Below are 21319 nucleotides of genomic sequence, written 5' to 3' on the forward strand. Positions count from 1 at the left end.
GTGGCGCATGACACGCTGTAGCAAAGGGTCAGCCGCTGTCTCACGGCGAATTTGGACGAGGCGTTCATCAGTGGCAGGTAGACTGGAGGCCACGAAGGCCACATGGGTGTCAACCTGGCAGACGAATCCCGTTGGGTCACACGGAGTGTTGACTGCCCTGGAGAGAGCGTCGGCAATGATTAGGTCTTTGCCCGGGGTGTATACCAGCTGAAAGTCGTATCGCCGAGCTTGAGCAGAATTCGCTGGAGGCGAGGCATCATGTCGTTCAAGTCTTTCTGTATTATATTGACCAGCGGGCGATGGTCGGTCTCGACGGTGAATTGGGGAAGGCAGTACACATAATCATGAAACTTGACGACACCGGTCAACAGGCCCAGGCACTCCTTTTCTATCTGCACGTAGCGCTGTTCCGTGGGGTTCATGGCGCGTGACGCATATGCAACGGGGGCCCATGATGAGGCCTCATCGCGTTGCAGGAACACTGCCCCAATGCCATATTGGCTGGCATCGGTCGAAATTTTTGTCTCTTTCGCTGGATCAAAAAAGGCTAAGACTGGGGCCGTGGTGAGTTTGGTTTTGAGTTCTCTCCATTTGCGCTCGTGGGCAGGAAGCCATTGGAAATCTGTCGTCTTCCTGACCAGGTTCCTGAGAGCCGTGGTATGAGAGGCGAGGTTAGGGATGAACTTCCCTAGGAAGTTGACCATGCCCAGAAATCAGAGGACCGCCTTCTTGTCCTCTGCCGTTTACATGGCTGTGATAGCAGCCACCTTGTCCGCATCCGGCCGCACACCCAACTGGGAGATGTGGTCCCCTAGGAACTTAAGTTCCGTCTGACCAAAGGAGCATTTGGCTCTGATGAGGCGTAGGCCCTGCTCCCGTATGCGTTTGAACACGCGCTGGAGGCGACGGATATGCTCCTGAGGATTATGTCGTCGACACAGACGCGAACACCTTCAATGCCTTCCATCATTTGTTCCATGATCCTGTGGAATACTTCTGACGCCGATATGATCCCAAACGGCATCCTGTTGTAACAATATCTGCCAAAGGGGGTGTTAAATGTACACAGTTTCCTGCTGGATTTGCCAGAATCCTTTCGATGCGTCAAGTTTGGTGAAGAGCTTGGCGTGAGCCATCTCGCATGTGATCTCTTCGCGCTTGGGAATTGGATAATGCTCCCTCATGATATTGCGATTCAGATCCTTGGGGTCAATGCAAATTCTCAGCTCGCCGGAAGGCTTTTTTACGCACACCATGGAACTGACCCAGTCGGTTGGTTCCGTAACTCTGGAGATCACTCCTTGGTCCTGGAGGTCCTGCAGCTGCTGCTTGAGGCAGTCCTTGAGGGGTGCTGGGACTCTGCGAGGTGCATGCACCACAGGCGAGGCGTTCTGTTTGAGTAGTATCTTGTAATTATATGGGAGCGTGCCCATGCCTTCGAAGACATCGCAGTGCTGGTCGATGATGGCGTCGAGTTGCGCCCTGAAGTCAGCACCCTGGAAGGCAGGCGTGTCATCAGGAGAGAGAGAGTGAACTCTTTGAACGAGGTTCAACACTTGCACGCCTGTGCGCCAAGCAGGAAGTCCTTCGAGGAATCCACAATCTCGAAAGGAAGGATGGCTTTCCGTGACTTGTGCGTCACTTCAAGTTGGCACGAGCCGGTAGCAGGAATGATGTTGCCATTGCAATCCAATAGCTGGCAGGCTGATGGAAGAATGGTTGGTTTGACACAAAGGCTTTGGAAGTCAGACCACGCCATGAGATTGGCGGAGGCGGCAGTGTCCAGACGGAATCGTATTTGGGACCGGTTGACCGTCAGGGTGGCACACCACTCATCGTCTGGATTGATGCTGTATACCGACAGCGGCTGGTGTCTTTGCTTCGGGGACAGCCTGTTTTTCGTTACGACACCGACTCGAAAAAGCGCCTTCGGGTCCTCGGTGTCACTGCTGTGTGGGAGGTCCGCATCGGACTCGGTAACCGTGGGTTGAATTGCCCGAACATTCCTGCGAGGCTGACTGAAGTGATGAGAGTTGGCAGGCTGAGCTGCTCGACAGAAGGCAGCATAGTGGCCAAGTCTTCCACATTGTAGACATTGTCGAGCTTTTGCGGGGCATTGACGCTTTAAATGGGCGGAGCCACAGTTGTCGCACGACGTGACGTCAGCACATTCGCTGCGCCACCGCGCATGCGCGGTGGGGTCTTGCATGGTGCACGCCTGCGCATTACGTTCCTCAATGTCACCATCCCCTCATTTGGTACGTACAAGCGCGGGAGTCCGCGAAAAGCGGGCGAAATGGCCGCCCTCATCCAGGCTGAGGCCCAGGAGGTGCTCAATCACTTGGACCCATTCCGCCTCGTGGGGACCTTGCCGCGCCGTTTCAGCCGCTTGTATATGGGAATACCAACTCGTGGCGTTTTCATGTAAGACACAGGTCTCGATGGCGGTCGCTAGGGTGAGTTGCTTTACTTTGAGGAGCTGCTGACGTAGGGGGTCCGACTGAACACCGAAAACGATCTGGTCGCGTATCATGGAGTCGGAGGTAGGCCTGTAGCTGCAAGGTTGCGTAAGGATGCGGAAGTGCATGAGAAAGGATTGGAAAGGTTCATCCTTACCCTGCAAACGCTGCTGGAACACGTAGCGTTCAAAACTTTCATTCACCTCTATGCTGCAGTGAGTGTCTAATTTGAGGAGGACCGTCTTGAACTTTGTTTTATCTTCATCACCTGCAAAGGTGAGAGAGTTGAAAATGTGGATGGCATGGTCCCTGGCCGTGGAGAGGAGAAGAGCAATCTTTCTGGTATCCGAGGTGCCCTCCCTGTCCGTGGCTTCGAGGAAGAGCTGGAAGCGCTGTTTGAAAATCTTCCAGTTGACCCCGAGGTTGCCGGCGATGCGGAGCGGTGGTGGAGGGCTGATGTTGTCTATGGTGCAGGATGCCGGAATGCTGGCGGAAGGCAGATCACTTGCAGGTAGGTCTAAGAAGTCCTGGTATCATGGTGTGTTGGGTGTTCTGGATCACATACAGGTCACCAACACTTGAAATAGTGCAACACTATTTTATTGAATCATTAACTGTTTAAACATACTCAGACTGTGGGTAAATGCAATACCAGCTTTAACTAAAGACCTCTGCCTTGTCCTAACCAGTCGATGCACTCAGCACATGGTGAATGTCTGTGTTGCAGGCTGTGAGCTCTGTCCTCCTAGCTAGCTGCAACTCGAATCAGCGGGAACTCTGATGCCCCCTGTTTTTATAGTGCGTGTGCTCTCACTGGTGGTTGGCTGCGGAGTTGTGTGTGTTGATTGGTCCCACTGTGTGTCCATCAGTGTGTGTCTGCACCATGATATACTGGTGTATATTATGACACTGTCCTTACCCGGTCTGGCCTACGTGTGACTCCAGACCCCCACAGCAATGTGACTAACTCCTCAGCGCCCCTCCAAAGTGGCCGAGCGAACCACTCAGTGATGGGCAATTATGGATGGGCAACAAATGCTGGCAACGCCCCACATCCCCATGAACGAATTAAAGCAAAAGCCCCTTGCCCTCTCACTACCTTCTCTCTGTTCGGTGAAAAAGCCCCCCCTGAATCTAACCCCCTATCACCAATCACTTCTCCAAACCAGTTCCCCCAATTCCGTGTTTCTGTGTCTCTTCAGAGTCCCCAGCAAAAACACGCTGTAAACGCGGTTGCCGAAAATGAGAACTATCCGTCCCGAGAATGTGGAATGCAATCTAAAACCCCCGTTAGCCCTTCCCCAATCGCATCTACAGACAGTGTAAATAATAATCCGTCTGCCGCACGGCAAGGTCACAGAGACTCTGGTGTAATTTGTACAAGCGGAGCAGAAAAGTAGATGGCTCTTTCTTTCTCTCTCAGTCTTACTTTGGGTCTGCTGCACCGCAGACTTACAAGAGGCACAAAAGGGGTAGTGTCCCACCAAGTCTCTTCACACGAACTGGACGGCATCTATAATACATGGAACCATGCCGAGGAATGCAGCAGCACATTAATATCTGATTACAACAGACACATGAACAGCTCCAGCGACAGAGTCTATCCAGCTGTTAGCAGGGAAATGAGCGTTGAGAATATGGCAGAGCCACATTCATTCACTGAAGAGAGAGGGAGAATGGCCAGAGAGAGAGAGAGAGGGGGGGCGGGGGCGGAGAGAAAGAGAGAGGGGTAGAAGAGTGAGCAGAGAAAGAGTTACTGGAAGGGGTCAGGTGGGAGATAAGCCACAACAGAATAAACTTGAAGTTACGTAGCATCTATCACATCGGCAGGGCATCCCCAAGTAAATCATAATTAATTAACGTAATCCCTTCTGAAGTTCAGCTCGTGTTGGCAAACTCGGCAGTGACTTTGCACGGAGATAATCCCACAAAGGGAGAGAAGGAGGTGAACGGAGGGAGAGAGAGGTAGAAAGAGAGGGGATGGTGGGCGCACACAGGAAGGAAAGTAAGCAAGACAGAGAGGGGGAGAGCGGTGTACAAACACACACACATTGACAGATATATGCACACAAACGTGCATGCGCGCACACAAACATATGCAGCCAAACACACAGACAAGGCACACACAAAACATGTACACATACATGTATACAGATGTGCGCACACCTGTGCACCCAGACAGGAAAGAGGAGAGAGGAAGACAAGCTTTCAATGGATGAAACAGTGTTGTTTAGCAATGTCACCCCTAATGATGCCACCGTGAGCTGGAGGATTGTCACTCCCTGAACCCATTTGGCTGCTTCGAGGACAGTACGGCTACCTATCCCCACCCTGCATGCGGACCCTGTCACCAGGTTCCCTGCTGTGTCTCTTACCTTTCCTCGACTGCCACTCGTCTTTACCAGGCACGACCTCTGCAGGGTCAGGTAGCCGCCAATCACCTGGATCTCCTCAACCGTCGGGTACCGTTTCTTCGTTGTGGCCCCGGCAGCCGGCTGCGATAACGCCAATGCGGCCATACCATTCTCTACTGTCGCCACACCCGTGGTTGGGGTCCTGTTGGTCGCCATCTTGCGGGGGTTGATGGTGATCGTCTTTCCTGATTTCCGTTGCGGGCCCCCAGGCCGGCCTGCCCGGGTGGTGGACACCGGTGGGCTCTCACTTCCTGCTGGCGTGCCTCCCCTCGGCCGCGCCTGGGTCCAGATTCCTTTCCGCACCTGCCCACCGGCAGCCTCTGTCTCGGGGGTGCTTTGCTGTGCCAGGGGTTCACCACCACCACTAATCTCTGGGGAGGCCCGAGCTGCCCCCTCCGATCGGTTGAAGAGACTGCTGCTGGCTCTGACGCCGGAGGTTTGAAGCCTCACTTCCTCTGGGCTGGCTGCTGGAGTCCGGGCTGGGCCCACAGAGGGAGGCTTGACGCTGTACAACCGGCTCATGCTGGGATCCCATTCAGCTTCCTTCCCAGCAGCGACTGGCCCTTGGCAAAGCTCGGGGAGCGAAGGCCTCTCCGGGCCTAGTTCAGCCTGCTGGTCTCGGGAGCCATAGTCTGCGTCTCTCTGGTTGGGTGCAGCAGAAAGGCAGGAAACGGCAGCATCAGAAGCAGCAGCTGTGGCAGTGAAACAGACTGAGGCCTGCTCGCCACAGGAAGAGGAAGCCGTGCTGACAGGCTGCGGTTTGAGAAGGCTGCTGCTGCTGCTGCTGCTGGTTGCTGAGTTCCCAGGTCGGGAGGAGGCAAAGGCCGCGGCCTCCTGCTCCGGTGGAAGCTCCTGCCTGCAGTGGGGGACAACGGCAAAGGATTTTTTGGAGCGGGCCCTCAGTTCGGCCAGAGCCTGGTCCTCCAGAGCCGGGCCCGGCTTCCTTTCCGCAATGTCATCGAGGCTGTTGGGGGCCAGCGGCCTCTCCTTCTGGCCAGGGTCAGCTCTCGGCTGCTGTTCGGCGGACCGGGAGTCTTCGGCATTCGACACGGGCCTCTCCAGGGATGATGCTCTTGCAGGCTTGGCAGCACACATAGCAGCCGTCTGATCAGCAGTGTCGCCGGCCTCGCCCTGGTCATCAAACTGGCATAATGTGGCTTGGATGGGGGCCCCTGGGGTTCCTTGACTGGGCCCGGTTGTATCCCGTGCAGGGAGAGCGGACAGGCCCTGATTTAGGTCCCCTCCCTCAGGGAGCCGGTGAAGGGAATCGGCCCCCTTGACCTCACGCGTCCTGGGTCCCACTGACTGGGCCTCGAAGTGGTTGCGGAAGGTCGCTACCGTCTGCGGCATGGGTGGGCAGGGCCTCGCCTCTGTGCCGCTGCATCGCCGGACGGCCGCCAGGGGCGGGGAGGGTGAGCGGGTGAAGCGCCTGCGTCCCTGCCGGGCGGCTGCATTCCTGGTGTTCCGGGCGCTGGTGCGGGACGAACACTCAATAATGTTCTCGGTGCTGCGAGAACGGGTGGGCCGTGGATGTCCTCCGGCACCCCCCCTCTGGCCGAACCTGAACAGCAGCCGGCTGACCCTCCCCTGCCTGGAGACCTCCTGCTCCTCCTCCTCAGCCTCCTCTTCTTCCCTCGCTGTCTCAAAGGTGTTCAGATCCTCCACACTCCTGCTTAAGGAGGATTGGATGTGAAGCTGGCCTGCCTCTGGCTTCATGGACGGTCCATTCATGGTCTCCTGTTCCCCCTGGTTCTCCAGGCACTCGGGGACAAAATCAGCGATGGTGATGTTGTCTGCCCGGTGGGTCTTCACCCCGGTGACCTGGTTGAACAGCTCGATCACTTGGCAACTGCGAAGGGGCTGCTCCAGCTCAGGGAGGGTCTCCTTCCTCTGTTTCTCCTGCTGAATGAAGTGGTTCTGGTACAGGGGGCTGATGTTCTCTTGCAGGACAACTCCCTCCCTCGCCAGGGCATCACAGGCCTCAGGCTCCAGGCTGGAAGGTTGCTTGATCCCTTCGGCCTCTGCACTGCCACCTGGGCCCGACGGGCCATTAGGCCAGGCCTGGGACTCGACCAGTCCCCCACCGGACACCTGTCCCTCGGCCGGGCTTTGCGACTGTGAGGAACCCGAGCACAGTCTGGCTCGCCTCCTCTCAATTATCTTCCTCTTCCAGGCCGGCATCCTGGCCAGTCTCTCCAGCTCTTCCTGCTCCCTGCGCCTGCCCTCTTCCTCGTCTCTCCGTTTCCTTTCCAGGAGCAGAACCTTCCACTGGGGCAGGGTCGACATCCTGAAACTTTCCCTCACCCCCTGGCCAGGACCGCTTGTGGATGGAGTGCAAACAGGATGCCCCTACCCCACCACCCTCCCGCCCACGACCCTACCTACCACCACACAACCACTGCTGCCTCCCTTCCCAAAGTCTCACTCGGAAATTGATGGACTCTCAAGGACACCGGCCTTCGGACATCGCTGCAGGGAACACTCCCGGATCGAGGCACCTAGATCCCATGCTAATATTTTTACCCTTATTCCCAAACAGCAAGTCCCACATCCTGACACACACGGACCCTCACACCCAGCACTGCACACCCGGACCCTCACGCTCAGCACTGCACACCCGGACCCTCACACCCAGCACTGCACACCCGGACCCTCACGCTCAGCACTGCACACCCAGACCCTCACACCCAGCACTGCACACCCGGACCCTCACGCTCAGCACTGCACACCCGGACCATCACACTCAGCACTGCACACCCGGACCCTCACACTCAGCACTGCACACCCGGACCCTCACACCCAGCACTGCACACGCGGACCCTTACACTCAGCACTGCACACCCGAACCCTCACACCCAGCACTGCACACCCGGACCCTCACACTCAGCACTGCACACCCGGACCCTCACACTCAGCACTGCACACCCGGACCCTCACACTCAGGTCTGGACACCCGGACCCTCACACTCAGGTCTGGACACCCGGACCCTCACACTCAGGTCTGGACACCCAGACTCTCACACCCAGCACTGCACACCCGGACCCTCACACTCAGGTCTGGACACCCGGACCCTCACACTCAGCACTGCACACCCGGGCCCTCACACTCAGCACTGCACACCCGGACCCTCACACTCAGACCCTCACACTCGGACCCTCACACCTTGTACCAGATGCCCTTACCTCACACTCAGCTCCATCCACACACTCACCCACCTCATGCTCTGACACACACACATTATGCGGTTCACTCAGGTCCCCATCTGTCCCGGGATAAATCCCCCTGGCTGTCCTGGGATGAGTTCCCTGTCTTTCCTGACACTAAATAAATCCCCTTGTCTGTCCCGGGATAAATCCTCCTTTCTGTCCCGGATAAATCCCTTTGTCAGTCCCGGGATAAATCCTCCTTTCTGTCCCGGGATAAATCCTATTTCTGACCCAGGATAAATTCTTCTTTCTATCCCGGGTAAATCCACCTTTCTGTGCCGGGATAAATCCTCCTTTCTGTCCGATGCTCTGTTAACTTGCGGTGGGTCTGGAGCCGGCTGCCTGTGTCCCGGGTTAGATTTGGGTCAGTTGTGAGTTGAATCCTCTGCTGTCCCGGGATAGCCCGGTGTCGGGTCGCCTTCTCCCGGCTCTCCGGTCCCGCCGGCGGCACAAACAAAAGGAGTCCGAGGTCTGGGGCCAGTCTCCGCGCTCGCGGAGTGCCTTGTCCCGGGAGGAGGGTCCGGGCTTCTCCTGGCCAAGCTCGGCTGGAAGCAGCAACCACTCCCAGTCTCCGACACTCAGTAAATCCCCGAGATTTAATGTCAGAGGGAAGCTGCCACCCATCGTCAGTGGAAAAGAAAGAGCGAGCATCCGGGAGTGGGCAGGAAATAGAGAGAGAGAAAGGGAGAGGGGGATAGAGAAAGGGAGAGGGGGATAGGGAGAGAGAGAAAGGGAGAGGGGGATAGGGAGAGAGAGAAAGGGAGAGGGGGATAGAGAGAGAGAGAAAGGGAGCGGGGATGGGGGATAGAGAGAGGGGGAGAGAGAGATAAAGGGAGAGGGGGGAATAGAGAGAGAGAAAGGGAGAGGGGGATAGAGAGAGAAAGGGAGAGGGGAATAGAGAGAGAGAGAAAGGGAGAGGGGGATAGAGAGAGAGAAAGGGAGAGGGGGATAGAGAGAGAGAGAAAGGGAGAGGGGGATAGAGAGAGAGAAAGGGAGAGGGGAATAGAGAGAGAGGAAGGGAGAGGGGGATAGAGAGAGAGAGAAAGGGAGAGGGGGATAGAGAGAGAGAAAGAGAAAGGGGAATAGAGAGAGAGAAAGGGAGAGGGGGGATAGAGAGAGAAAGGGAGAGGGGGATAGAGAGAGAAAGGGAGAGGGGGGATAGAGGGGGGGATAGAGAGAGAGAGAGAGAAAGGGAGAGGGGGATAGAGAGAGAGAAAGGGAGAGGGGGGATAGAGGGGGGGGGATAGAGAGAGAGAGAGAGAAAGGGAGAGGGGGATAGAGAGAGAGAGAAAGGGAGAGGGGGATAGAGAGAGAGAGAGAACGGGAGAGGGGGATAGAGAGAGAGAGAAAGGGAGAGGGGGATTGAGAGAGAGGAAGGGAGAGGGGGTTAGAGAGAGAGAGAAAGGGAGGGGGGATAGAGAGAGAGAAAGAGAGAGGGGGATAGAGATAGAGAGAAAGGGAGAGGGGGGATAGAGAGAGAGAAAGGGAGAGGGGGATAGAGAGAGAGAGAGAAAGGGAGAGGGGGATAGAGGGGGGATAGAGAGAGAGAGAGAAAGGGAGAGGGGGATAGAGAGAGAAAGAGGAAGAGAGCGGGGAGAGGGGGGATAGAGAGAGAGAGAAAGTGAGAGGGGGATAGAGAGAGAGAGAGAAAGGGAGAGGGGGGATAGAGGGGGGGGAGAGAGAAAGAGAGAGAAAGGGAGAGGGGGATAGAGAGAGAGAGAGAAAGGGAGAGGGGGATAGAGAGAGAAAAGGGAGAGGGGGATAGAGAGAGAGAGAAAGGGAGAGGGGGATAGAGAGAGAAAGGGAGAAGGGGATAGAGGGGGGGATAGAGAGAGAGAGAGAAAGGAAGAGGGGGGATAGTGGGGGGGGGGGAGAGAGAGAGAAAGGGAAAGGAGGATAGAGAGAGAGAGAAAGGGAGAGGGGGATAGAGAGAGAGAAAGGGAGAGGGGGATAGAGAGAGAGAGAGAAAGGGGGGATAGAGAGAGAGATAAAGGGAGAGGGGGATAGAGAGAGAGAGAAAGGGAGAGGGGGATAGAGAGAGAGAGAGAGAGGGAGAGGGGGGATGGAGGGGGGATAGAGAGAGTGAGAAAGGGAGAGGGGGATAGAGAGAGAGAGAAAGGGAGAGGGGGATAGAGAGAGAGAGAAAGGGAGGGGGGGATAGAGAGAGAAAGGGAGAGGGGGATAGAGAGAGAGAGAGAGAAAGGGAGAGGAAGGATAGAGAGAGAGAGAGAGGGAGAGGTGGGAATAGAGAGATAGAAAGGGAGAGGGGGGAATAGAGAGATGCAAGGGAGAGGGAAATAGAGAGAGAGAAAGGGAAAGGGGGGGATAGAGAGAGAGAGAAAGGGAGAGGGGGATAGAGAGAGAGAGAGAAAGGGAGAGGGGGATGGGGGGGATAGAGAGAGAGAGAAAAAGGGAGAGGGGATAGAGGGGCGGATAGAGAGAGAGAGAGAAAGGGAGAGGGGGTTAGAGAGAGAGAGAAAGGGAGAGGGGGATAGAGAGAGAGAGAAAGGGAGAGGGGAATAGAGAGAGAGAGAAAGGGAGAGGGGGATAGAGAGAGAAAGGGAGAAGGGGATAGAGAGAGAGAGAGAAAGGGAGAGGGGGGGATAGAGCGGGGGATAGCGAGAGTGGGGGAAGAGTGAGATAAAGGGAGAGGGGGGAATAGAGAGAGAGAAAGGGAGAGGGGGATAGAGAGAGAAAGGGAGAGGGGGATAGAGAGAGAAAGGGAGAGGGGGGGATAGAGAGAGAAAGGGAGAGGAGGATAGAGGGAGGGGGTAATAGAGAGAGAAAGGGAGAGGGGAATAGAGAGAGAAAGGGAGAGGGGGATAGAGAAAGGGGGGAATAGAGAGAGAAAGGGAGAGGTGGGATTAGAGAGAGAGAAATGGAGAGGGGGGAATAGAGAGAGAGAGAAAGAGATGGGATTAGAGAGAGAGAAAGGGAGAGGAAGGAATAGAGAGAGAGAGAAAGGGAGAGGAAGGATAGAGAGAGAGAAAGGGAGAGGTGGTAATAGAGAGAGAGATGGAGAAAGGGAGAGGGGGAACAGAGAGATAGAAAGGGAGAGGGGGGAATAGAGAGATGAAAGGGAGAGGGAAATAGAGAGAGAAAGGGAAGGGGGAATAGCGAGAGAGAGAAAGGGGGGTGAGAAAGGGAGATGGGGAGAAAGGGAAGGGGAGAAAGGAAGAGAGGGGGAATAGAGAGAGAAAAGGAGAGGGGAGAGAGAAAGGAAGGGGGAATAGAGAGAGAGAAAGGGAGAGGGGATAGAGAGAGAGAAAGGGAGAGGGGGAGAAAATGAGGGGGGAACGGTGAGATGGGGGGGAATAGAGAGAGAAAAGGAGAGGGGGAAGAGGGAGAGAAAGGGAGGGGGAATAGAGAGAGAGAAAGGGAGAGGGGAATAGATAGAGAGGGGGAGAGAGAGTGAAAGGGTGGGGGAATAGAGAGAGAGAAAGGGAGAGGGCGGAATAGATAGAGAAATAGAGAGGGGGGATAGAGAGAGAGAAAGAGATGGGGATAGAGAAAGAGAGAGGGGGAATAAATAGAGAAAGAGGGGAGAATAGATAGAGGGAAAGGGAGATAATAATCATTATTGTTACAAGTAGGCTTACAGTAACACTGCAATAAAGTCACTGTGAAAATCCCCTAGTCGCTACATTCCGGTGCCTGTTCGGGTACTCAGGGAGAATTTAGAATATCTAATTCACCGAACAGCATGTCTCTCGGGACTTGTGAAAGGAAACCAGAGCCCCCAGAGGAAACCCACGCAGACACAGAGAGAACGTGCAGACTCCGCACAGGCAGTGACTCAAGCCAGGAATTGAACCAGGGATCCTGGTGCTGTGGAGCCATAGTGCTAACCACTATGCTACCATGCTGCCCACCATGGGGGGAATAGAGTGAGGGGGTAACAGAGGGCGAGAGAGAGAGAAAGGGAGAGGGGGGAATAGAGAGAGAGAGAAAGGGAGAGGGGCGATAGAGAAAGGGAGAGGGGGGAACAGTGAGAAAGGGAGAGGGGCGATAGAGAGAGAGAGAAAGGGTGGGGGGGGGGGACAGAGAAAGAGAGAAAGGGAGAGGGGGAATAGAGAGAGTTGAAAGGGAGGGGGGAATAGAGAGAGAGAGAGAAAGGGAGAGGGAATAGAGAGAGAGAAAAGGGGGGGGAGAAAGGGAGAGAAGGGGGAAGGGAGAGAGGGGGGAAATAGAGAGAGAAAAGGAGAGGGGGAAGAGGGAGAGAAAGGGAGGGGGGAATAGAGAGGGAGAAAGGGAGAGGGGGAATAGATAGAGAAAAAGAGAGGGGAAATAGAGAGAAAGAGATAGGGGGAAGAGAGAAAGGGAGAGGGAATAGAGAGAGAGAAAGGGAGAGGGGGAATAGATAGAGAAAGAGTGGGGATAGAGGGAAGAGGGAATAGAGAGAGAAATGTAGAGGGGGAAGAATAGAGAGAGAAAGGGAGAGGGAGGGGGGAATAGAGAGAAAGGGAGAGGGAGTGGAAATAGAAAGGGAGTGGGAGGGGGGAATAGAGAGAGGGAGAGGGGGAATAGATGGAGAAAGAGAGAGGGAGAGAGAGAGTGAAAGGGAGGGGGAATAGAGAGAGAGAAAGAGAGAGCGGGATAGAGAGAGAAAGGGAGGGGGAATAGAGAGAGAGAAAAAGGGAGAGAGAATAGATAAAGAGAATGGGGAAATAGAGAGAGAGAGGAGGGAAGAGAGAGAGAAAGGGAGAGGGAATAGATAGAGAATTTAGAGAGGGGGAATAGAGAGAGAAAGAGACGGGGATAGAGAGAGGGGGAATAAATAGAGAGAGGTTAGAATAGAGAAAGGGAGAGGGAGATAATAATAATCTTTATTGTCACAAGTAGGCTTACTTGTATTTCCTTGTACTTGTACTTACACTGTATTACTTGTATTACTTGTACTTACACTGCAATGAAGTTACTGTGAAAATCCCCTAGTCGCCACATTACGGCTCCTGTTCGGGTACGCAGAGGGAGAATTCAGCATGTCTCTCCGCACTTGTGGGAGGAAACTGGAGCACCCGGAGGAAACCCACGCAGACACAGGGAGAACATGCAGACTCCGCACAGACAGTGACCCAAGCTGCAAATTGAACCTGGGACCCTGATGCTGTGAAGCCATAGTGCTAACCACTATGCTAACATGCTGCCCAGCATGGGGGGAATAGAGTGAGGGTGTAATAGAGAGAGAGAGAGAGAGAGAAAGGGAGAGGGGGGATTAGAGAGAGAGAGAAAGGGAGAGGGAGGATAGAGAGAGTGAGAAAGGGAGAGGGGGGAATAGAGAGAGAGAGAAAGGGAGAGGGGCGATAGAGAGAAAGGGAGAGGGGGAACTGAGAGAGAAAGAAAGGGAGAGGGGGAATAGAGAGAGAGAGACAAAAGGGAGGGGGAAATAGAGAGAGAAAGGGAAAGGGGGGATAGAGAGAGAGAGACAAAGGGGGGTTGAGAAAGGGAGATGGGGAGAAAGGGGGGAGAAAGGGAGAGGGGGGAGAAAGGGAGAGAGAGGGGGGAATAGAGAGAGAAAAGGAGAGGGGAGAGAGAAAGGGAGGGGGGAATAGAGAGAGAGAAAGGGAGAGGGGGAATAGAGAGAAAGGGAGGGGGGAGAAAGGGAGGGGGGAACGGAGAGAGGGGGGGATAGAGAGTGAAAAGGAGAGGAGGAGGGAGAGAATGGGAAGGGGAATAGAGAGAGAAAAAGGGAGAGGGGGAATAGATAGAGAAAGAGAGAGGGGGAGAGAGAGAGACTGAAAGGGAGGGGGAATAGAGAGAAAGGGAGAGGGTGGAATAGATAGAGAAAGAGAGGGGGGAAATAGAGAGAGGGGGGAGAGAAAGTGAAAGGGAGGGGTATAGAGATAGAGAAAGAGGGAGCAGGATGGAGAGAGAAAGGGGAAGAGAGAGAAAGGGAGGGGGAATAGAGAGAGAGAAAGAGAGCGGGATAGAGAGAGAAAGGGGGAAGAGAGAGAAAGGGAGGGGAAATAGAGAGAGAGAAAAAGGGAGGGGGAATAGAGGGAGAGAGAAAGGGTGAGAGAATAGATAGAGAAAGTGAGTGGGAAAATAGAGAGGGAGGAGGGAAGAGGGAAAGGGAGAGGGGGAATAGATAGAGAAATAGAGAGTGGGGATAGAGAGAGAGAAAGAGACGGGGATAGAGAAAGAGAGAAGGGGAATAAATAGAGAAAGAGGGTAGAATAGAGAAAGATGGGAGAATAGAGAGAGGGAATGGGAGATAATAATAATAATCATTATTGTTACAAGTAGGCTTACATTAACACTGCAATAAAGTCACTGTGAAAAACACCTAGTCGCCACATTCCGGCGCCTATTCGGGTACACAGAGGGAGAATTCAGAATGTCCAATTCACCGAACAGATGTCTCTCGGGACTTGTGAGAGGAAACCAGAGCCCCCGGAGGAAACCCACGCAGACACAGAGAGAACGTGCAGACTCCACACAGACAGTGACCCAATCCGGGAATTGAACCTGGGATCCTGGTGCTGTGGATCCATAGTGCTAACCACTATGCTACCATGCTGCCCAGCATGGGGGTAATAGAGTGAGGGGGTAATAGAGAGAGAGAGAGAGAAAGGGAGAGGGGGGAATAGAGAGAGTGAGAAAGGGAGTAGGGCGATAGAGAGAGAGAGAAGAGTAGGGTGATAGAGAGAGAGAGAAAGGGGGAGGGGGGAACAGTGAGAAAGGGAGAGGGGCGATAGAGAGAGAGAGAAAGGGAGAGGGGAGAATAGAGAGAGTTAAAAGGGAGGGGGAATAGAGAGAGAGAGAAGTGGGGTGAGAAAGGGAGAGGGGGAGAAAGGGGGGGGGAAGGGAGAGAGAGGAGGGAATAGAGAGAGAAAAGGAGAGGGGGAAGAGAGGGAGAAAGGGAGGGGGGAATAGAGAGAGAGAAAGGGAGAGGGGAATAGATAGAGAAAGAGAGAGGGGAAACAGAGAGAAAGAGAGGGGGGGAAGAGAGAAAGGGAGGGGGAATAGAGAGAGAGAGAGAAAGGGAGAGGGGGAAATAGATAGAGAAAGAGAGGGGGAATAGAGGGAGGTGGGAATAGAGAGAGAGAAATGTAGAGGGGGAAGAATAGAGAGGGAGAAAGGGAGAGGGAGGGGGAATAGAGAGAAAGGGAGTGGGGGGGGGATAGAGACAGAGAAAGGGAGAGGGGGAATAGATGGAGAAAGAGAGAGGGGGAGAGAGAGATGAAAGGGAGGGGGAATAGAGAGAGAGAAAGAGAGAGCTGGATAGAGAGAGAAAGGGAGGGGGAATAGAGAGAAAGAGAAAGGGAGAGAGAATAGATAGAGAAAGGGAATGGGGAAATAGAGAGAGAGAGGAGGGAAGAGAGAGAGAAAGGGAGAGGGGGAATAGATAAAGAAATAGACAGGGGGGATAGAGAGAGAAAGAGACGGGGATAGAGAGAGAAAGAGAGAGGGGGAATAAATAGAGAGAGGGTAGAACAGAGAAAGAGAGAGGGAGATAATAATCTTTATTGTCACAAGTAGGCTTACATTAACACTGCAATGAAGTTACTGTGAAAATCCCCTAGTCGCCACATTACGGCTCCTGTTCGGGTACGCAGAGGGAGAATTCAGCATGTCTCTCCGCACTTGTGGGAGGAAACCTACGCAGACACAGGGAGAACATGCAGACTCCGCACAGACAGTTACCCAAGCCGGGAATTGAACCTGGGACCCTGGTGCTGTGAAGCCATAGTGCTAATCACTATGCTAACATGCTGCCCAGCATGGGGGGAATAGAGTGAGAGGCAATAGAGAGAGAGAGAGAGAAAGGGAGAGGGGGGATACAGAGAGAGAGAGAAAGGGAGAGGGGGGAATAGAGAAAGGGAGAGGGGGGAAGATAGAGAGAGAAAGGGAGAGGGGGGATAGAGAGAGAGAAAGGGAGAGGGGGGATTAGAGAGAGAGAGAAAGGGAGAGGGAGGATAGAGAGAGAGAGAAAGGGAGAGGGGGGAATAGAGAGAGAGAGAATGGGAGAGGGAGGATAGAGAGAGAGAAAGGGAGAGGAGGGAATAGAGAGAGAGAGAAAGGGAGAGGGGCGATAGAGAGAAAGGGAGAGGGGGAACAGAGAGAGAACGAAATGGAGAGGGGGAATAGAGAGAGAGAGACAAAAGGGAGGGGGAAATAGAGAGAGAAAGGGAAAGGGGGAATATAGAGAGAGAGAAAGGGTGGTTGAGAAAGGGAGACGGGGAGAAAGGGGAGAGAAGGGGGGGAGAAAGGGAGAGGGGGAGAAAGGGAGATAGAGGGGGGAATAGCGAGAGAAAAGGAGAGGGGTGAGAGAAAGGGAGGGAGGAATAGAGAGAAAGGGAGAGGGGGAATAGAGAGAGAGAAAGGGAGACGGGGGAGAAAGGGAGGGGGGAACGGAGAGAGGGGGGGATAGAGAGTGAAAAAGAGAGGAGAAGGAGGGAGAGAATGGGAAGGGGAATAGAGAGAGAAAAAGGGAGAGGGGGAATAGATAGAGAAAGAGAGAATGGAGAGAGAGAGACTGAAAGGGAGGGGGAATAGAGAGAGAGAAAGGGAGAGGGTGGAATAGATAGAGAAAGAGAGGGGGGAAATAGAGAGAGGGGGGAGAGAAAGTGAAAGGGAGGGGTATAGAGAGAGAGAAAGAGGGAGCAGGATGGAGAGAGAAAGGGGAAGAGAGAGAAAGGGAGGGGAATAGAGAGAGAGAAAGAGAGCGGGATAGAGAGAGAAAGGGGGAAGAGAGAGAAAGGGAGGGGAAAAAGGGAGGGGGAATAGAGGGAGAGAGAAAGGGTGAAAGAATAGATAGAGAAAGTGAGTGGGGAGGGAAGAGGGAAAGGGAGGGGGGAATAGATAGAGAACTAGAGAGTGGGGATAGAGAGAGAGAAAGAGACGGGGATAGAGAAAGAGAGAGGGGGAATAAATAGAGAAAGAGGGTAGAATAGAGAAAGAGGGGAGAATAGAGAGAATGAATGGGAGATAATAATAATCATTATTGTTACAAGTAGGCTTACATTAACACTGCAATAAAGTCACTGTGAAAATCCCCTAGTCGCCACATTCCGGCGCCTGTTCGGGTACGCAGAGGGAGAATTCAGAATGTCCAATTCACCGAACAGATGTCTCTCGGGACTTGTGAGAGGAAACCAGAGCCCCCGGAGGAAACCCACGCAGACACAGAGAGAACGTGCAGACTCCACACAGACAGTGACCCAATCCGGGAATCGAACCTGGGATCCTGGTGCTGTGGATCCATAGTGCTAACCACTATGCTACCATGCTGCCCAGCATGGGGGAATAGAGTGAGGGGGTAATAGAGAGAGAGAAAGGGAGAGGAGGGAATAGAGAGAGAGAGAAAGGGAGAAGGGCGATAGAGAGAGAGAGAAAGGGGGAGGGGGAACAGTGAGAAAGGAAGAGGGGCGCTAGAGATAGAGAGAAAGGGAGAGGGGGGAACAGAGAGAGAGAGAGAAAGGGAGAGGGCAGAATAGAGAGAGTTGAAAGGGAGGGGGGAATAGAGAGAGAGAGAAGGGGGGGGGTGAGAAAGGGAAAGGGGGGAGAGAGGGGAGAGAAAGGGGGGAAGAGAGAGAGAGGAGGGAATAGAGAGAGAAAAGGAGAGGGGGAAGAGGGAGAGAAAGGGAGGGTGGAATAGAGAGAGAAAGGGAGAGGAGGAATAAATAGAGAAAGAAAAAGGGGAAATAGAGAGAAAGAGAGAGGGGGAAGAGAGAAAGGGGGGGGTGAATAGAGAGAGAGAGAAAGGGAGAGGGGAAAATAGATAGAGAAAGAGAGGGGGGAAATAGAGAGAGAGAAAAGGAGAGGGAGGGGGGAATAGTGAGAGAGAAAGGAAGAGGGAGGGGGGAATAGAGAGAGAGAAAGAGAGTGGGAGGGGGGAATAGAGAGAGAGAAAGAGAGAGTGGGATAGAGAGAGAAAGGGGGAAGTGAGAGAAAGGGAGGGGGAAGAGAGACAGAAAGGGAGAGAGAATAGAGAGAGAAAAAGATTGGGGAAATAGAGAAAGAGCAGGGAAGAGAGAGAGAAAGGGAGAGGGGGATTAGATAGAGAAATAGAGAAGGGGAAGAGTAAGAGAGAAAGAGACGGGGATAAAGAGAGAAAGAGAGAGGGGGAATAAATAGAGAAAGAGGGTAGAATAGAGAAAGGAAGAGGGAGATAATAATAATCTTTATTGTCACAAGTAGGCTTACATTAACACTGCAATGAAGTTACTGTGAAAATCCCCTAGTCGCCGCATTACGGCTCCTGTTCGGGTGGGCAGAGAGAGAATTCAGAATGTCCAATTCACCGAACAGCATGTCTCTCGGGACTTGTGGGAGGAAACCGGAGCACCCGGAGGAAACCCACACAGACACAGAGAGAACATGCAGACTCCGCACAGACAGTGACCCAAGCCGGGAATCGAACCTGGGACCCTGGCGCTGTGAAGCCATAGTGCTAACCACTATGCTATCATGCTGCCCAGCATGGGGGGAATAGAGTGAGGGGGTAATAGAGAGAGCGAGAGAGAAAGGGAGAGGGGGGAATAAAGAGAGAAAGGGAGAGGGGGAATAGAGAGAGAAAGGGAGAGAGGGAAGAGAGAGGGAAGAGAGAGAGAGAGAGAGGGGGGCTAGAGAGAGAGAGAGATAGAGAGGGGGAATGGAGAGAGAAAGAGAGCGGGAAGAATAGAAAGAGAGAAAGACAGGGGGTATAGAGAGAGAAAATGAGAGAGAATAGAGTGAAAGAGCGAGGTGGAATGGAGACAAAGGGAGAGGGGGATAGAGAGACAGGAGGAGGAAGAGAAAGAGAGAGGGGAGAAAAGAGAGGGGGAATAGAGAGAGAAAACGAGAGGGGAAATAGAGAGAGATAGAGAGGGGTAATACAGAGAGAAAAAGAGAGTGAGGAGAGAGAGAGAGATAGGAGTAACAGAGAGAGAGAGGGGAGAATAGAGAGAGAAAGAGGGAGGGAAATAGAGACAGAAAGAGAGAGGGGGAAAAAGAGAGAGAGAGAAAGAGAGTGGGGAAATAGAGAGAAAGATGGGGTGGAGAGAGTGGAGGGGGAAGAGAGAGAGAGAAAGAGAGGGGGGAATAGAGAGAGAAAGGGAGAGGGGGAATAGAGAAAAAGGGAGAGGGTGTGGAGAGAAAGGAGGGGAGAGGGACAGTAGGGGGAAGAGAGTGTGAGGAAGAGGGGAGAATAGAGAGAGAAAGAGAGAATGGGAATAGAGAGAGCGAAAGAGAGAGGGAAAATTTAGCATAATGGGCTAAACAGCTGGCTTGTAATGCAGAACAAGGCCAGCAGCGCGGGTTCAATTCCCGTCCCGGCCTCCCCGAACAGGTGCCGAAATGTGGCGACTAGGGGCTTTTCACAGTAACTTAATTGAAGCCTACTTGTGACAATAAGCGATTATTATTATTATGAATAGCGAGAGGAGAGAGAAAAAGAGGGGGAAGAGAGAAAGAGAGAAAGAATCATGAATTTACCGTGCAGAAGGAGGCCATTCGGCCCATCGAGTCTGCATTGTTTTGGAAAGAGCACCCTACTTAGGCCCACACCTCCACCTTACCCCCGTAACCCAGTAACCCCAGCTAACCTCTTTTGGACACTAAGGACAATTTATCATGGTCAGTCCACCTAACCTGCACATGTTTGGACTGGGGGAGGAAACCGGAGCACCCGGAGGAAACCCACACAGAGAGAGGGGGGAATAGAGAGAGAGGGGGAAATGCAGAGAGAGAGGGGTGATAGAGAGAGAGAGAGGAGATAGAGAGAGAGGGGGGAATAGATAGAGAGGGAGTATCGATAGAGAGAGAGGGGGTGATAGAGAGAGAGAGAGGAGATAGAGAGAGAGGGGGGAGTAAAGATAAAGAGAGAGGGACTGGAGTGAGGGGGAAAGAGAAAGGGGGAAAGAGGGGGAATAGAACAAGATAAATAAAGGAATAGATTTGAGGGGGAGAGAGGAGGGGAGAAATAGTAGAGAGAAATGGGGGAAGGGATAGATTGGGGAGCGAGAGAGGGGAGGGGAGAGATAGATGGAGGCGGAAAGGTAGAGAGGAAGGGTAGAGATCGAGGGAGAGAGATACGTGAGGGACAGATGGAGAGAAGATAGTTGTGGAGAAGAGGGAGAGGGAGAGATATAGAGATGCATAGATGGGGGAGTTGAGAGGGGAGGGGGGAGAGAGGGGTAGGGGAGGGGGAGAGAGGGGTGGGGGTGGGGGAGGGGGAGTGAGGGGAGGGGTGGGGGAGAGAGGAGGGGGGAGGACAGACAGGGAAGGGGGAGAGAGGGCAGGGGAGGGGTGGGGGAGAGGGAAGGGGTGGGGAGAGAGGAGGTGGGAGGGAGGACGGACAGGGAAGGGGATGAAGTGGGAGAGAGGAGGCGGGAGGGAGGACGGACAGGGAAGGGGAGGAAGGGGGAGAGAGGGGAAGAGGAGGGAAGGGAGGGGGAGAGAGGGAAGGGGAGAGAAGGGAGGGGTGGGGTAGAGAGGAGGGGGAGGGAGGGCAGGGGAGGGGAGGGGGAGAGAGGGGGGGAAGAGGAGGGGGAAGAGGGGAGGGAGGGGAGAGTGGGAAGGGGAGAGAGTGGTGGAGGAGAGAGGGGTGGGGAAGAGAGGGGTGGAGGAGAGAGGGGTGGGGGAGAGAGGGGTGGGGGAGAGAGGATGGGGAGGGTGGGGGGACAGGGGAGGAGGTGGGGGGAGTGGGAGAGAGGGGAGGGGTGGAGGAGAGAGGAGGTGGAGGGATGACAGGGGAGGGTAAGAGCGGGAGAAGGGAAGGGGAGAAGGGAGGGGAGAGAGGGAAGGGGTAAGAGAGGGGGAAGTGGTGGAGAGAGGGAAGGGGGAGTGAGGGGAGGGAGAGAGGGGAGGAGGGAAATGGAGGAAGAGGGGGAATTGAGATAAAAGGGAGGGAGATGGTGGAGGGTGAGGGGGAAAGAGAGGAGGGGAGGGAGATGGGGAGAGAGGGGGAGAGCGTGAGAGGAAGAGGGAAGAGAGGCGGGGGAAGGAGATGGGGAGAGAGGGGCAGAGAGAGAGGGGGGAAGAGACAGCAGGAAGAGAGTGGGTGGAGAGAGGAGAGGAATATAGAGAGAGAAAGAGCGAACAGTTGTTGAAAGAGAGGGGGTATAGAGAGAGAAAAAGAGGGGAAGAGACAAAGAGGAATATAGATAGAGGCAATAGAGAGGGGGAGAGATAAAGATAAGTGGAACAGAGAGATGTGCGAAACAGAGAAAGAGGGAGAATAGAAAGGAATATAGAGAGATAGAAATAGCGAGGGAATAGAGAGCAAGAGGAAGAATAGAGAGTGAGAGAGAGAAG

General features: G+C 53.9%; 1 protein-coding gene across 3 annotated transcripts in view; it reads right to left on the bottom strand.

The window, feature by feature from the left end:
- The window catches only part of LOC140390311 (uncharacterized), a 158803-nt gene extending 151563 nt beyond the window's left edge, over positions 1-7240 (bottom strand). Inside the window, exons 1-2 of one of the 3 annotated variants that reach the window (XM_072475364.1) lie at positions 4835-7240; positions 3916-3972 (exon numbers count right to left, since the gene is read on the bottom strand). In XM_072475364.1, the coding sequence (XP_072331465.1) occupies positions 3916-3972; positions 4835-7159 (2382 nt within the window). In that variant the 5' untranslated portion in view covers positions 7160-7240. Of the gene's footprint in view, positions 1-3888; positions 3973-4834 lie in introns of all 3 variants that reach the window. The other 2 variants (XM_072475363.1, XM_072475365.1) reach the window with 2 other exon arrangements.
- Positions 7241-21319: the final 14079 nt, after the last annotated feature.

This window comes from Scyliorhinus torazame, chromosome 14 (assembly GCF_047496885.1).
Source record: "Scyliorhinus torazame isolate Kashiwa2021f chromosome 14, sScyTor2.1, whole genome shotgun sequence".
NCBI lineage: Eukaryota > Metazoa > Chordata > Chondrichthyes > Carcharhiniformes > Scyliorhinidae > Scyliorhinus > Scyliorhinus torazame.